The following is a 16821-nucleotide window of genomic DNA, read 5'->3' on the forward strand; positions in this document are numbered from 1 at the left end:
TGCTCATTGGGTCAATGCCACACATACCATTCCTCAATTACGATTCACCATCTTACAACACATTACACCACATTCAGGCATGGACATCAACACCACACTAGCTCGCAAAGAGACTGAATGGATTAAAAAATTGGGGACCATAATCCCGGGGGTCTGAATGACCACTATGAACTTTTATGCTTCCTGTGGTATTCATAAGGATTTGAGATTGTAAAGGGTATCATTGCATTCTTTCGTTATATCAGGTTGATGTGTCACTTTTTAATGCATGTTTATTTTTGATTCTGACTTATTTTTTCATCATCATTATTATTTTGTCATTATTTTTTGGAAAACTTTGGGGCAGCCTAGAACCCCATGATGAGTATAATTTACTTTGTTCCGGACCACCATGTTGGAACAGGTCGCTACTGACTTTCAGTCCACTTTTGATGTTTATACTTGGTTTCACATTGCATTAGTGCATGGAACACACGCGTGTTTGTACTTTTATTAGTGACAACCGCTCGATCCTTCCAACTCCTGGCTGCCTGTAACCACTGACCGGGCAGCCACCCCTGTAGTGGTCTCATGTGCAACCTCAAGTGTGGTAATAGGGGGATGCAGGATGCCATCATTCCTATTATGTTCCGGACGGTCCTTACTGTCAGAAATCATCCCTTTGGCTAAAGTGCAAAGGTTCTTTTACAGGCTGGGAAAGCTTTGCTTCATTCGAGTTTTGTCTTACCCCAAGAACGTCTTTTCTGTTTGTGGCATTGGTGCTTTCTCTAGGTTTAGGGAGAACCCCTATTTGTGGAGTGTTTGTATGACCGTATTTATACCTGACTGGCACTGTGTAAACAATCTCGCCTTTACTAGCCAGTCATCTAAATAGGGGTAGACATGTACCCCCCATCTGTTCAAGTGTGCCGCAACAAAAACGAGGCACTTCGTGAACACCCTTGGAGCCGACTTGATCCCAAATGGTCTGACCGTGAACTGGTAATGTTAACTGTCCATGACGAACCTCTGGAACGTTTAGTGTTGGTGTCCATCGGCAAGTTCACATTAAGCATGGGCGAAATTCGGATTTCCCTGCGAAATCGCAAAAAAATCCACTAATTCGTGAATTTTCCCACGAAATCGCGGATTTTTTTGCGATTTGCCCTGGAGTATTTTCTACTGGCTAATCCAGTAAATGCTCCCTCATTGGGTAAATGTATAGTGCTTTTACTACACTGCAGCTGCGTAAAGGGCTAGAAGATGTGTCTCCAGTGACCATTTGTGCCTGTAGCACAGGCACAGGCACACATGGTCACTGGAGACACATCTTCTGGCCCTTTGTGCAGCTACAGATTAGTAAAAGCACTATGGGGCAGATTTACAAGCCACTTGTGCCTCTTTTGCGCCGCAGTTGCGTCACTTTTGTGATGCAGCAGCAGCACAAAAGATGCGCCATGGTGCTGGGTACTAACAACGTGACGCATCTGAGAGATGAGTCACGTTGTAAAGCCCTGCGCCATCAGGAGGCGTTCCAGCGCAGGGGAGGGCGTTCCTGCGCAGGAACGTCTCCTAAAAGTGGCTGAGTGAAATCTACAAGATTTCACTCAGTCACTTTTAGGCCAATGCTGCGTCAAAACCCTGCGCCTGCTTGAAGCAGGCGCAAGGCTTTGAAACAGCATTGGGGCGATAGAGCCCCCCCAGAGCATTGCTGGAGCTGCGTCGCGCTTGCGACGCAGCTCCAGCAATGCGCTGCTTTTACGGCACAGATGCGTGACGCATCGGTGCCGTTTTTGCCACATGGTGCGCCACATTGTAAATGCGGCGCACCATGGGTGGCGGAGCTGCGGCACACAATATCTGGCGCATCCCTCGGGATGCGCCAGTTATTGTAAATCTGTCCCTATACATTTAGCCAACGAGGGAGCACTTACTTATTAGACAGTAGAAAGTACTCCAGTTGATATGAGGTATTGGACAAAAAGATGGCATCTTCGTGGACAAACGCAGGGCGGGATTCATTCTGCCCCCTGTTAGACTCATTTTTTGTGCCCCTTCTGCCCTCTGTTAGACTCGTTCTTCCCTTGTTTTTCTGCCCTTCTGTCCTCAGACTGGTTTTTTGTGCCCTTCTGCCCTCTGTTAGACTCATTTTTCCCTTGTTTTTCTGCCCTTCTGCCCTTTGTTAGACTGCTTTTTGTGCCTTTCTTCCCTCTGCATTACCACATCAGTCAGCGCTACCCCAGCCTCACTCAGCACCACCACAGCATCACTCAGCACCACCACATTATCACTCAGCACCACCACATTATCACTCAGCACCACCACATTATCACTCAGCACCACCACATTATCACTCAGCACCACCACATTATCACTCAGCACCACCACATTATCACTCAGCACAACCACAGCATCACTCAGCACCACCACAGCATCACTCAGCACCACCACAGCATCACTCAGCACCACCACAGCATCACTCAGCACCACCACAGCATCACTCAGCACCACCACAGCATCACTCAGCACCACCACAGCATCACTCAGCACCACCACAGCATCACTCAGCACCACCACAGCATCACTCAGCACCACCACAGCATCACTCAGCACCACCACAGCATCACTCAGCACCACCACAGCATCACTCAGCACCACCACAGCATCACTCAGCACCACCACAGCATCACTCAGCATCACTCAGCATCACCACAGCATCACTCAGCATCACCACAGCATCACCACAGCATCACCACAGCATCACCACAGCATCACCACAGCATCACTCAGCATCACTCAGCATCACCACAGCATCACCACAGCATCACTCAGCATCACCACAGCATCACCACAGCATCACTCAGCATCACCACAGCATCACCACAGCACCACCACAGCATCACTCAGCACCACCACAGCATCACTCAGCACCACCACAGCATCACTCAGCACCACCACAGCATCACTCAGCATCACCACAGCATCACTCAGCATCACTCAGCATCACCACAGCATCACTCAGCATCACCACAGCATCACCACAGCATCACTCAGCACCACCACAGCATCACTCAGCACCACCACAGCATCACTCAGCACCACCACAGCATCACTCAGCACCACCACAGCATCACTCAGCACCACCACAGCATCACTCAGCACCACCACAGCATCACTACAGCACCACCACAGCATCACCACAGCATCACTCAGCACCACCACAGCATCACTCAGCACCACCACAGCATCACTCAGCACCACCACAGCATCACTCAGCACCACCACAGCATCACTCAGCACCACCACAGCATCACTCAGCACCACCACAGCATCACTCAGCACCACCACAGCATCACTCAGCACCACCACAGCATCACTCAGCATCACTCAGCATCACCACAGCATCACTCAGCATCACCACAGCATCACTCAGCATCACCACAGCATCACTCAGCATCACCACAGCATCGCTCAGCATCACCACAGCATCGCTCCGCACCACCACAGCATCGCTCCGCACCACCACAGCATCGCTCCGCACCACCACAGCATCGCTCCGCACCACCACAGCATCGCTCCGCACCACCACAGCATCGCTCCGCACCACCACAGCATCGCTCCGCACCACCACAGCATCGCTCCGCACCACCACAGCATCGCTCCGCACCACCACAGCATCGCTCAGCGCCACCACAGCATCGCTCAGCGCCACCACAGCATCGCTCAGCGCCACCACAGCATCACTCAGCGCCACCACAGCATCACTCAGCGCCACCACAGCATCACTCAGCGCCACCACAGCATCACTCAGCGCCACCACAGCATCACTCAGCGCCACCACAGCACCACTCAGCGCCACCACAGCATCACTCAGCACCACCACAGCATCACTCAGCACCACCACAGCATCACTCAGCACCACCACAGCATCACTCAGCACCACCACAGCATCACTCAGCACCACCACAGCATCACTCAGCACCACCACAGCATCACTCAGCACCACTACATGATCACTCAGCACCACCACAGCACCACTCAGCACCACTCAGCACCACCACAGCACCACCCCAGCATCACTCAGCATCAGCACAGCACCACTCAGCATCAGCACAGCACCACTCCGCATCAGCACAGCACCACTCCGCATCAGCACAGCACCACTCAGCATCAGCACAGCACCACTCAGCATCAGCACAGCACCACTCAGCATCAGCACAGCACCACTCAGCATCAGCACAGCACCACTCAGCATCACTACAGCACACCTCAGCGCCACCCCAGCATCAATCTGCGCAACCATTCAACAGCAACTGGTTCAAATATGTTCTCTCAATGTTTCAAGCTTTATTACAAACTAGCAGCCCGTCCCGACGCTGTCCGGGTATGAATTGCTGCCGGCGGCTAGTAGTATATTGTTTTGTAGGATTTAGTTTTGATAGCATTTCTTATCTGTGAAACGCTCCGATTCACAGTGCACTCCTGATGCACTTAAGAGTGCGCGTTCAGTAGTGTGTGAACTCGAGTTTCCCTACTTTATTTTTCCTTGCAATATTATATAGCGCGAACTCTACAACATGGCATGAGCACAATTTACATTACAGAAAAAAACACATTCATTTGTGGTAGGCACGGGGAGACAAAGCGATTTGCCTGGAATCACAGGATGTTGAGCTGATGCCGAGATTCGAACGTAGCTCCCCAGCTCTAAAGTTCGCAATTCTAGTACTTGTGGCGGGAGGCGAGTCTAAAAGTGTATATTGGTGCTGGCCATCAATGAGAGAGACGTGTGCATTTTTCAAATCGGTGGTGAAAAAAAACGAGTATGTTGCTGGAGATGTGGGCCGCCGTGCCACCAATGTACTTACCGGGGGAGGGTAAACACCCATTATTCCGCAACTTTCTTTCCGCATACCATCACTCCGCATACTTTCATTACGAAAGTACCATGACTCCGCAATGCCATAATAACGCATGGCATTACATTTGATATGCTTTTACCACGCATACATTTACAACAAAATTCGTTGTAAATGCATGAATGGTAAAATCATGTTTTTTAAAAATGTTTGGATAAGGTAAGTATGGGTATAGGGGTATATGTTTTGGGGTACTGAGTACTGAGGTATATGTTTTGGGGTGTTAGGGTATTTTAAGGGTTCAGATATAGTTTTGGGTTATGGGGTACAGGGTTAGTTTTAGGGATAGGTATGGGTTTTGGGGTACAGGGGTATTTTTAGGGTTCAGGGCTAGGTTTGGGTTTTGGGGTATAGGGGTATTTTTAGGGCTAGGTTTGAGTTTTGGGGTACAGGGGTATTTTAGGGTTCAGCGGTAGGTTTGGGTCTTGGGGTACAGGGTTATTTTTATGGTTCAGGGCTAGGTTTGGGTTTTGGGGTACTGGGGTACAGGGGTATTTTTTGGGTTCAGGGGTAGGTTTGGGTTATGGGGTACAGGTGTATTTTAAGGGTTCAGGGCTTGGTTTGGGTTTTGGGGTACACAGGTATTTTACGGTTCAGGGGTAGGTTTGGATTTTGGGGTACATGGGTATTTTTAGGGTTCAAGGCTAGGTTTTAGTTTTTGGGGTACAGGGGTATTTTTACGGTTCAGGGGTAGGTTTGGGTTTTGAGGTACAGGGGTATTGATAGGGTTCAGGGCTAGGTTTGGGTTTTGGGTACAGGGGTATTTTAAGGGTTTAGGGATAGGTTTGGGTTTTGGGGTACAGGGTACATTTATAGGGTTAAGATGGGTTAGTGTTTAAGGGTGTTGGGGTATTTTAAGGAGTAAGGGTGGGTTATGATTATGGGGTGCAGGGGTATTTAAAGAGAGCAGGTTGGGCACCCGGAGCTGGAATGTACAGAACCTGGGAAGAAAAAACAATGAAATATTCGGCAAAACACTCCCCTTTTTTCCCGTAATCCTGCGCCCCGCACACGCCCACGCCCCCCAGCACACGCCCACAGCACACGATATGGGACATGGCATGAAGGCCGGAACGTACCACACGCCCTCAGCGTTTGTCACGCCCGCAGCACACGCCCACAGCACAACGCAGACACGCCCACAAGGGACTACTTGGCTGGCACGGTTCTTTTACCTTTTAAATGTATATGGTGGGTGTCTGCATAGCCTATGTCCTTCTGCTGCAACTGCCCTTTCCAAGCTGTATTGGGTGTTGTGATTGGTGCTGTGGTTCCTGAGATTACCCGCCTCAAAGGTTTGGGCTCTCTCTTTATTATATTAGTATAGATGTCACAAAAAGATGTTAATATTTCACTTCTGTTCTTGGATTTTCGTCACAATAAAATACACAACATAATCTTCACAAAAGTTATTTACAAAAGTTTAAGCTATTGCCATTATAAATTAAAATCACTTATTTAAGTATTCATTATTTAAAAAAATTAAAAGCCATTGTAATTTGTAATATCAATACATCTAAGTCACGTAAATACAAAACATGTTGCATTACAACTGCTATAGGTGTCACATTTGCGAAAGTTATAACTATTGGCATTGTAAATGACAAAGCTATTAATTTAGCTATTTTCAAATCCAACACAAATAAAAAAAATTGTCATTTACAAGACCAATAGCTCAAACTTTCCTAATGCGAGACCTATTGCATTGCAAATGCTTGTTTTTATATCTGTCAGTGCTTCCTGTTGAGGTATAATTTTCGTGATAGGAGCCTCACTGCCTACTTGTAACTATTCTCTGACCCTACTTCAAGGGTCAGAAAATAGTTGCAAGTAGGCAAAGAGGCGCCAGGAAGCACTTACAGGCTTACAGCAGGAGGTGTCCAAGTTGAAGTTAATTTCTTTGTAACCCTTTTGTAAAAGGTTACAAAAAATTAGCTTCAACTTTTGCACCCGCTGCTGTAACCCTGTAAGTGCTTGGCTGTAAATTCGTCCCCGCTGATTTGCGGATTTTACCGCGATTTCGCGAGATTCGCGGATAATTTTCAGCCCATGCTTAGTTCACATAGGAGTCTTTCAAAGTCTCCGTTTCACAGGCACAGAATACCTCTTGCAGCGCTACCATCTTGAACTTTTGTGTCTCTATGAATTTTCATGGTATGCAGAAACAGGATGGAAATGAGGGTCTGGTTTGAGCACCCGGAAGTAACCTGGGTGATCCTTTTGGTTTTCATGTCCTTTTGGTATTGTTTGTTTGTTTACCCGTTTTTCGACTGCAGTAGTCATATTTTCTTGTCTCTGATGCAAGACTGTCTTCACTCTTACGTTTGGAGGTGTTCCTAACAATTCGATATAATATGCCAGCTGTAATATATATCAAATCCATTTGTCAGAAGAGGTTCTTTCCTATTTTTTTCTTAAAGAATCCTCCAATTGTGCTTCCTGTATCCGTGTAGGGAAAGTGAATTCTACTATAAATTATGATAGGTAATTGAAAGTAACCTGCAGACCTTGCTTTTACTTGTATAAGAGAGTTTTGAGAAGGAACCATAGGACTTCAGCTGGTCTGCTAAGCTCAAGAAAGAGTTTGCTGTGTTTGTGAATACAGGATTCCCGGCCCCTACGATGTTCTACGGAACATATCTGCAATTGCATTTCAGGCTCCACACCACACGTAGGAGATGAAAGAAGACATTGCTTTTAATACTATTAAATTATAGCGTTTCCAAGATGAATGGTTGATGTGCAGATGATCAAGAGGATAAGCAGGAGAAACTTAGCTGGTTTAGAATGACAGATCTTTTTTGATTTTTCACTGAAACAAGTGCCACATGATAAAACTGATCCTCACTTTCTCAAAACCAATCTGACAGGAAAGACAAGAGACAGTTGTGTTTTGAACACTTGTTTAATTAACAAACCGAAGACAAGTGGCAGTTTCGTTAACAGATGATTCTCCTATGAAAAGGCATTAATGTAGCCCACTAAGCGGGACTATGCAGTGCCACACACAAGGGCATTATCATGTGCCAACAGAAAACCAACACAAATCGAAGGGCATTCATTTTAAGACTCCCTCAAAGACAAATGTTGCTTTCCAGATGCCATAACTAAATTTAATTTTGCCGCTGCCACTGAAATTATCAACATAAGGCAAGCTTGCGCTTTCAACACGTTTTACTCATAACACAAAGGCTCTGTATTAAATATCATAAAATAAATATCTTTAAAAATGCTTAAAAATATTATTGGATTTGTAGTCCTGACAAGTTTTAAATACATTTCTTTGAAAATAATAGATTAAACATTACAATTTTATGCATATAAGTAAATATTTATAAGCATATATATATATCTCCATATAAATATACACATTCTTTAAATTAATACGGTAGACACTTTGAAAAATAAATGTCTGCTTTGCCTAGCTTAGTTATAAAACCACAGTGCAAATACAGTTGCTGTGTTGCAATACAACTAAATGTCGACAAGCGAGGGAATGAATGCAAACGGCAGTCTTAGTGCATATCCAATTCACAAGTACAAAGAGTCAATGGAGCAATTAATCACGCGTCAAAGAAGATGGGACTTTTGCTACCCAAAGCTGCAGAACCACAGCCTCAGAGACCAAAGCCTAATGGATGTGCCCACAGGCCCCCTGACCTGGACACCTCCTCTAAGCTGCAATTAGTGGCTCTGCTGTAACAGTGTTTTATACAGGAAGGGGTGATATGTTCCATTCTAAGGTGCACAGACTACACCCCATTGCTTCTCCACGGTTGAAACAGGTCCTTGAGAAGGACGTTCCAGCTTGGATGAAGTCAATAGAGCGTCTGGTACCCCATCACTGGGCAGTCGGTCTGCTGACCAGGCTAATTTGCCCAATCATGCTTGACTCTACCTAAATTACCCTCACAGAGGGGAAGATCACATTAACTATACTTCATCACTATTATCACATGGCTTTCAGGCACAGGTTTGAGGCACTCCTCTCTCGTGGTTTCTATGAAGCAGAGTGTGAAGGTTTGATATGATCACAAAATATTCACACTAAAAATGACAAGATGAGTTACATATTTTGCTCTTTCAGAACCACATTGTCGACTTCCGAGGTTACAGCTGGTCGAAGAACTGAAAATGCAACCCAGACCAAAGGTGGTGCTGGGTCATCAAGAGAGGGCAAAGAGAGGTTTGTGATAAGAGCAGGTTTATGATTGTGGAGAGCCATATGGGATGAAAGAGAGAACCACCAATTGAGCAAGTGACATTCACATGCAAGATGGTTGGACAGTTTGCGTACAGCTCCTTTTAATTCACCACACTATTGTCATACTGTAATCGTGGAGCACAACATACCCAGGAGTGGCCTCTTGGTACTAGCTTTTTAAAGATGCATAAAAAGAGGCAGATGCCCCCCTGAAAGACCGCAAGGCTCTAAACGTCCTTTTGAATAGTGATCATTTGTAAATTTTTGTGTCAAAATTGACCTCTCCTCAATCAGAACTGTGCATGTGAAGACCTCAGAGTATAGTCAACATGGCAGTTGTTTCCTAGAAATGACAATGTGTTCGGGGTGGGCTTTGAAGAGAGTCCACACATCAATTTCTAGTGTCTGAATGCAGACCAACGAACAAACTCAGACGGAATCACCTGCTGAATAAAAGGTAAAGCTAGCAAAAAAAAAAAAGATAGATTGAAAGTGGAAACTGAGACCATCTCTAGGCTAACCATAATCGCCTACTGATGCCTCAATTCTTCACCCACCCCTACGAATTAACTCCCTGTGATCTAGAATACAGATAGTAGACTGGAACGTACTAAACCCTGCTCCAGTCGGTCTGATCCTATCGCTGGTGCGGAGGCACAATATGTGCAGCTAGTGTATCCCCTTTATGTGCAGAGACAACGGGCTGACTCACTTCTCGAAATAAGAAACAAAAAAGTTGCACCTATCTTACCATGTCAGGCCAAAAAACAACCTACCTCTGCTGTTTGAAGCAATTGAGAAATTCTAGTTGTGGAACTGACACTATCTCGCATCCCTCACTGACAAACGATCACTTTCTCATTAGTATTTATGATTTTTTGACACCATCAAAGCGGTGACCTTCAGTAAATGCCTCAGCTCAGTGGCTTAAAAAACACAAAATGGTCAGGCCTTTTGTGTATTGCTGTTCCTGGTTGTTTGGCTTCACTGGGACTAGTAACTCCAAATGTAAGCTTATTGTGCAATGCCACCCATTCAAACCACATCCAAATATATGCAACATTGTTAGCGGCAGCCCCCTCCACTAGCAGCTAAAAAACGTGAAAAATAAAACAATAATAAAACTGGTGCAAAAACTGTTTTATTTCGTTTTATTTTTCTTGTTCCGAGTCTTGGTGGTGGGCCAGTGTGATGACAGGCACTGAGGGGAGTGGTAGGTGCACTGCCTTCACTGAGCATGTGGGTTTGGCCGGCCATCTCTGGCTGTCCGAACTCACATGCGCAGTGAAGCTCTCTCCAACCCCAGCTGCATTGCTGGGGTTGGAGAAAGCAGCCACAGGCTCCCAGTTGGTCCTAGAGTGCAAATCATTGCCGCTTAGGCCAATCCTAAAGCTGCTCTCATGCATAAGAGCAACTTCAAGATTGGCTGCAGGGCATGCTGGGAGCCTGTGCCTTCCTGTAGTGGAGAGGAGCAGAAGAACGTGACGTGATGGCGATGTTGTAGGCCGGCAGGTACGTTTTTTATTTTGTCTCAGTCATTTCCCCCTGCCTCACCTCTCGTCCCTGACGCACACTGGTCCTGAACGCCTTACATGACACCATTTACTCATAACCATAAAAAACAGACTACTTTTACCTGGCTTCACTAATCAACAAACTGTCTAGTTCCTCCTACTGTCTCGCAATTTGTGAGCAGCATCCATTTAATTTCTACCCTTCTCTGACTTTCCAGGTCCAGTCTCACAGTTCTTGTAACCTATCAAATTTAGATTTCGTTTTTACTGTTATTTAAAAATGATGTTGCAAATTAATGCAGCAATGTGTCGGGCTTCTGTTAGATCCGCCAAAAGCAGGCTCACATGGGTTTCAATCAATGTGCTGATAACTAAATACAGATATACTCAACTTATCTTCACCTTTAATTTTATGATTAGGCCTTTTCTGAATCTTCAACATGGCTCGGGGGCTATTTTCCTTTCTAGGAACCTGCAGGAGGCATGCATTAAGTCTAAAGGCTTATGCTGGACTGAAACGTGTAGTTACAGCAGAGCTGAAGCTTATCCCTCTGAAGCATTTTACAAGAAACCGCAGACCTACTTATCTGGGCGCATCTTTCTGAGCATACCCTCTCCTCCTTCGCAAGCAGTACTCCAGGCACTGAAAAACTCGAGAACAATGACACTCGTTCAGAGGTTAAGTGGACAGAAGCTGCTCGGGGCAGATCATGTGGAGACAGTGGATCAGGTCAAATAATGTTAAAAACGATGCTGCATCCTCCATACAAACTCATGGCATGGTAGGAGACGCTTCCGTCACTTGCAAGAACTTCATGTAAGACGGACAAAAGAAGTTCAAAAGCAGCATGACATATGGCAACAGCATTTGGATTACTCTGCTTTTATGTCACATACGATGGCTTTGCTCATCTCAGCACGCAACTATCAAAGGTGACAGACTGGAAGAAAATTCGGCTTTTTCAGCCTGAGGCACATACTGTCTTTGCAATTATCTGTAAAATATTTTAAATCACCAAAAGAAATGGCCCGACTGGACATGGAGGCTTCCCTTTTAACTGTAAACAAGCCATTCATACGTAGATATATTGCACATCCCTTGCATCTAATAGCAGAGCGCTGTGGCAAACATCAGTCTTCCAGTTATTTCCAGTTGTTCTGTATATACTTACAAACAGACTAGAAACAACCTCATCTCTAAAGTTTCCTTGAAATAAAACCTCCTGTCGGGCTTGAGACCGATAAATAACAGAATATTCTTTCAGCATTATGTGGCAGGCAGTGGTGGAAACGGAACCCATACCTGCCCCTATGGCACATGATGAAGGCGAGAAGAGCGGGATTATTCTTAGGCCAGAGTAAGATGTTTACTGCCCCGTCGCTTCGGGTACAGATACAGAAGAGGCCACTCTTTTGGACTGGTCTCCAGGGAAGGAAATGATGGCGGCTGCTTTAATCTACAGCAGGCTCCTCCAGCACATCTGCGAACACGTGGCGATGGAGGACGTTTGCAGAAGGGTACTTGTCCGTGGAGTTTCCCCCATTGTCCAGTAACACTCAAAGGATCCTGGAACTTTCTGTTTCCGTGGCTAGGGACAACCTTAATGTCGCAATGCAATGCGTGGTAAAAGATGACCTAGCTGAAGCTTGCCATTTGTTAGTTTCACGTAGCAAGGTTCCTTGTAGATTGCTGCTGTGGCTACCAGGTTTTCCAAAGGTTTAGCAAACCCTTTTGTTCGTGTTCAATGCGATCTCTAACAACCACTGTCCTCGTTATGGCTGCCTTTTGAGCTTCTCCACTCTCATTATCGATTAACAGTGGTCATTACCCCTTTGTAACAATGCTGTCCTTCTTAACAGTGTCCCCAGCTGTGCTGCTGAAAGTATCATCACCAAATATATCCTAGCTGGTCTCTAAGATGAATCCCCTGGCTCTTTCACAGAATTTCCAGTTTAATTTGCTGCATAATGTGATGCAGCACCACACACCAAATCAGGAGTAAGTATAGTAAACTACATTAAAAGACATGCCACAGGACTGAGAGAGGCCCTTTAGAGACACTGCAAAGCCAGGATTTCGTTAGAAATCACCTATCAACCATCATGAAAACCGAGTGCAACTTGTGCACAGCTGAGGATTCTCAAGATGAGAAGCCTCAGAACATGCGTACACCCCCGGCTCCTACTGAAGGGAGCCTTAAGAATACTGCCCAGGTACACCTTGTCCTGTGACATAGCCCACAGAAGCAGATTCCAGATGAAATAGGTCTCGATGTAACTATTAGTAGACAAAGAAACCTCGGCCCAGAAAGACACCAGCCGCCTTGAAATGGTACTCACTGAACCCACATGTGCCGGCCTGGCAGATCACTGTTCAGATGCAGTGCCAGATACTACCCAAGCTGCCACTTCGTGCTGGTTCATACCAGCAGGCACCATGTGTAGAGGTATGCAGCCTCCACTCAAGCCCCACGCGGACTTCAAAGAGCAGGTTTTTGGAATGAATTCAATACTGAGGAGCATAGTAGGATTCTAGGACAGAGGATGGTCCGCTCCCAGACATGGATTCCAGGTGTTTGTGTGCGAACAGAAGCCTTGTATGAAGAGAGACCGACGAGACTGTTCTGTTAAGGGTCCAAGGTCTTGTGCCACTGCCCGAAATATTTTGCCCTTTTACAAAGAGAATGGAGGGATCCTGCAATTGGAAAGTTTATTTATATACTCGGTCTCGCATTAGAGAATGCATGCGACTCTCTGGCCATGGAGATGTGTACAGACATTTCACCTAGCCTAAACCTACTCTGTGGGGAAAATCAAAGCGGTCTCTTGAAAAACGGGAAGATGAGGGTCAAGGACTCAACTGCGAGGCATCTGCTTCACCGCTCTGTCTTGGCTCAAGTCCAGCTCTCCTCACCCAGCTGCCCACTCAGAAAGCCTTGGCTGGTAAGTGCTACATAAATAATTGCATTACATTTTATCAAGGTCATAATTATTATTAACAGATTAGCTGTTTGCATTTCGATTTACTTTCTACACATCTGAAATTACATGTGCTAAGAACTTGCGGTGTTTCATCTACAGGAACCTTATTTACTTTATAAATCAAAATTAGGAAAGCAGCAGATGAACAGTCAGTCACATTAGGCTATGGAAACTAGTGCCATACAACAGAACTAAAGTGACAGGAGCTATCTGAGACGGCTCATCGTTATCAAATTTAGCCTCCAGCACATTGCCAGCGTACAAGAAATAAATACCAATAAAAGCCAACAGAAGGCGGCTATGAAGAGGGTGCAACCACCTATTACTAAACTGAAGCATTTTGTGCAATAAAGAAATTCTTGGAATAAGCATTTGCCTTCAGATTTGCAATTATACATACACATATGGAATAAATTGTAGTTTTAAAGGTAAACATGTCTGAGTCAGATGGTATATTCTTGTACCATACCATTCTATGTACCTCTATACAAATACTTCCATAATAAGGCTACTGAAAAATAATGAGTTCTAGGACCATATAGCAATGGGGAGGTAGGCGGAGTGCTTTTAGAAGGTCATGGAAGTGGACCTGTGAGGTGTTCTGCAGCATCCTACTACACGTGGAGTGTTATCCCATACAGTGAGGAGGATCTGAATGATCCAATCAAGTAAATCTGGCCATAATCTGCTACTGGGTCTTTACCACAAGCAGACAAGTCTATTGATGGCATCACTGGCCACCTCCGCTGAGGTCAGCCGCACTTCGCTGATATATCGTCCACCTTTGGCCTGACATGGAGGTTGGCTCGCTCCCAGACACTGATCTGATCCAATTGCAGAGGTAACACTGACCTGACTCCATACTAGAGGTGGAGTGCAAGGGTATGTTTGTACTCATGATGAAACTAAGTCTGACTTATCCCCTCCCTCATTGGCTATAATCAGAGGGACGAGAAGCACCATATCTCAACAGTGGCAAAGATTCGGCCGCGTGGAAGTTCACAGGTGGCTTGCAATAAGTGATGTAATTTTATAATTAGAAATGTATTAGGACTTCAGAGGCTTTAGTTAATGAGAAACATTACAGGATTTCATACAAGTATAAACACATGTATTTTGTCTCAGTGCACGATCAAGAGCACACATGTTTTTTTTGAACATCTGTAAGTTACTCAAACTTGTATTATTTTCCATTATTTTGCCAACTACAGTAAAGGAACAACAGGGCAAAGAATTCCAAACATGTGTGGCAAACCCAGAAGACAAATTATATATTTTTGACAGATTACAGACCTATTTTAATCTGCCCATTTTTGTACCAGGATCCAATATACAGTTTAAGGTACTGACCAAAGGCACTTGTGGAATGTTTGTCCCCGAGGATAGGGAAGGCATCACTTTGCAAAGCCTGCCCAGTCTACGTCTTGCATCACCTCACTTAAAGACATGCTCCAAACACCAAATCCTATTCTCCATCCGTATCACAAGGCAAAGAACCAGAGGGGTTAACAGGGTGGGTTCAACTGAAACAAAGGAACTACACTGTACTTAATGGAACAGTCAATTCTCCCTTCCTTGGTAATTGTGAAACAGAGAACCAAGAACCTCAAATACTTCCTGGAGAGGCAGACTACAGTCTAGACTGGAAGGCCTTGAGCAATGCTCATCAACCCTCTGTGTATGGTTACGGTACCACAGAATGAGGTGTGATACATCAGAAAGTAGCCCCGCACTGAATGCCTGGAGTGACATGGCACAAAATCCACTGAGGTGACCATGAATGATGCGTCTGAATGCTCCAAGACTAGGAAACCCCTCAGTGAGTAAACCATTCAACAAGAGAAGGACGGCTCAGATGCCAGTTTCAAGGTAAAGTGCCTGCCTAGCTTACAAAGAGCTGTCTGTACCGTAGATGTATGCAGAGGGATCTATGTAGAACCCAAGAGCTTCACCAAGTCAGCAGCCAAGTCTCCTGGCTGATATGGAAGCAGCAAAGAGCATCCCTAAGGAATGAAGGAGGTGTCTAACTTTGAAAAAGATCACCCTCACTAAACCTCAGTGGGAAGAGGTTTTGGTCAGAAGAAAGTTGTTTTTCACTTCAATAGTTCTAAGTCACTGGATGACACATGGAACAGCGGATTATGGGTCATAACAGACATCACAATAGCAAAAAGAAGGGAATAGAAATCTGGGTACTACAATTGCTCCAGATGATGCTAGAGTTGAAAAACTGAAAAGGATGCATTATGCATTAAATCTGGGGAAAACCGTCCGATTTCCCTTGAGCAGACAGACAAAGGGATGGTGACCAGAAAGCAAAGGGTCCAGCTGGGGGCTTTTCTGGGCACTGGTATCCCAGGCTTGTGACTGAACAGCTCATTGATATGGGGCAAGAGGGTCTAGAGGAATCAGTAGTGCAAAGATCGAAAGTGCATGTGTGACCAAGTGGATCTTATCTTACTACCCCTGCCCAGAAATCCACCCGCTAGAATGAATAGGAAATACATAGGAGCCAAGGGGAATAACAGTACTCCTTTGTGGAACCATGCTCATTAAGTTTGCTCAAAGGTCTCTCACTCATACAATTTTACATCTACCTTCCTCTGGGTTGGTACATCAGAGGGTACAAAACATTAAAAAACAAAGCTACAATTGCTGCCATAGTGCCAAGAATGAAATATCTGATGCGACCTTCATCCGAGTACTCAGAAATGTTCTGTTCTAAGATGCCGTCTGTAACCAGGGAGGAAGACACCCTGGAATTCCATGGAATCCGCCGATAGGCCAAGGGCTGCCGTACTGCATCTTCCTCTTCCAGTTCCTGCCAGATCAGAGAAGCCTGCGATGTGTGGAAACCTTTGTCAGAGCTCGGGAAGAATGGTGCACAACATACTTTCATAAAATGCATAGATTTATAGCACTGGCTTATAAGTCTCAACAGTATTGGCACCTGTAAACATCTCAAGCAGCATGCAACCATCCCCTGCCACTCACGAGCTCCAGTACACACACATACCCTCCCACCACCTCAGTAATGCCGACTGGCCTACAGACCGCAGCCACATCAATTTCTAACAAACCTATGTGATAGCTCAGTTTTTGTCTTTCAATTGCCCATCGAAGTAATATTTACATTTCCTGCATAGAATAGCAGTTGAAGCATTATACCAACAAATGTTCTTTTTCACAACAAGGATGAGCACTTGAGGGCAACACAACAAAT

The 16821-nt window shown here is 45.3% G+C and overlaps 1 protein-coding gene across 10 annotated transcripts in view; it reads right to left on the reverse strand.

Moving 5' to 3' along the window:
* Positions 1–16821, reverse strand: part of USP19 (ubiquitin specific peptidase 19) — a 471392-nt gene that overhangs the window by 17302 nt on the left and 437269 nt on the right. For 7 of the 10 annotated variants that reach the window (XM_086939349.1, XM_086939347.1, XM_086939348.1 and 4 more), the window contains one exon: positions 14760–16437. The exons of the other annotated variants lie outside the window; for them this stretch is intronic. In XM_086939349.1, coding sequence (XP_086795475.1) covers positions 16192–16437 — 246 coding nt within the window. In that variant the 3' untranslated portion in view covers positions 14760–16191. Of the gene's footprint in view, positions 1–14759; positions 16438–16821 lie in introns of those variants that run through there. 10 annotated transcript variants of the gene reach the window in all.

This window comes from Lissotriton vulgaris, chromosome 9 (assembly GCF_964263255.1).
Source record: "Lissotriton vulgaris chromosome 9, aLisVul1.2, whole genome shotgun sequence".
In the NCBI taxonomy this organism is placed as follows: domain Eukaryota; kingdom Metazoa; phylum Chordata; class Amphibia; order Caudata; family Salamandridae; genus Lissotriton; species Lissotriton vulgaris.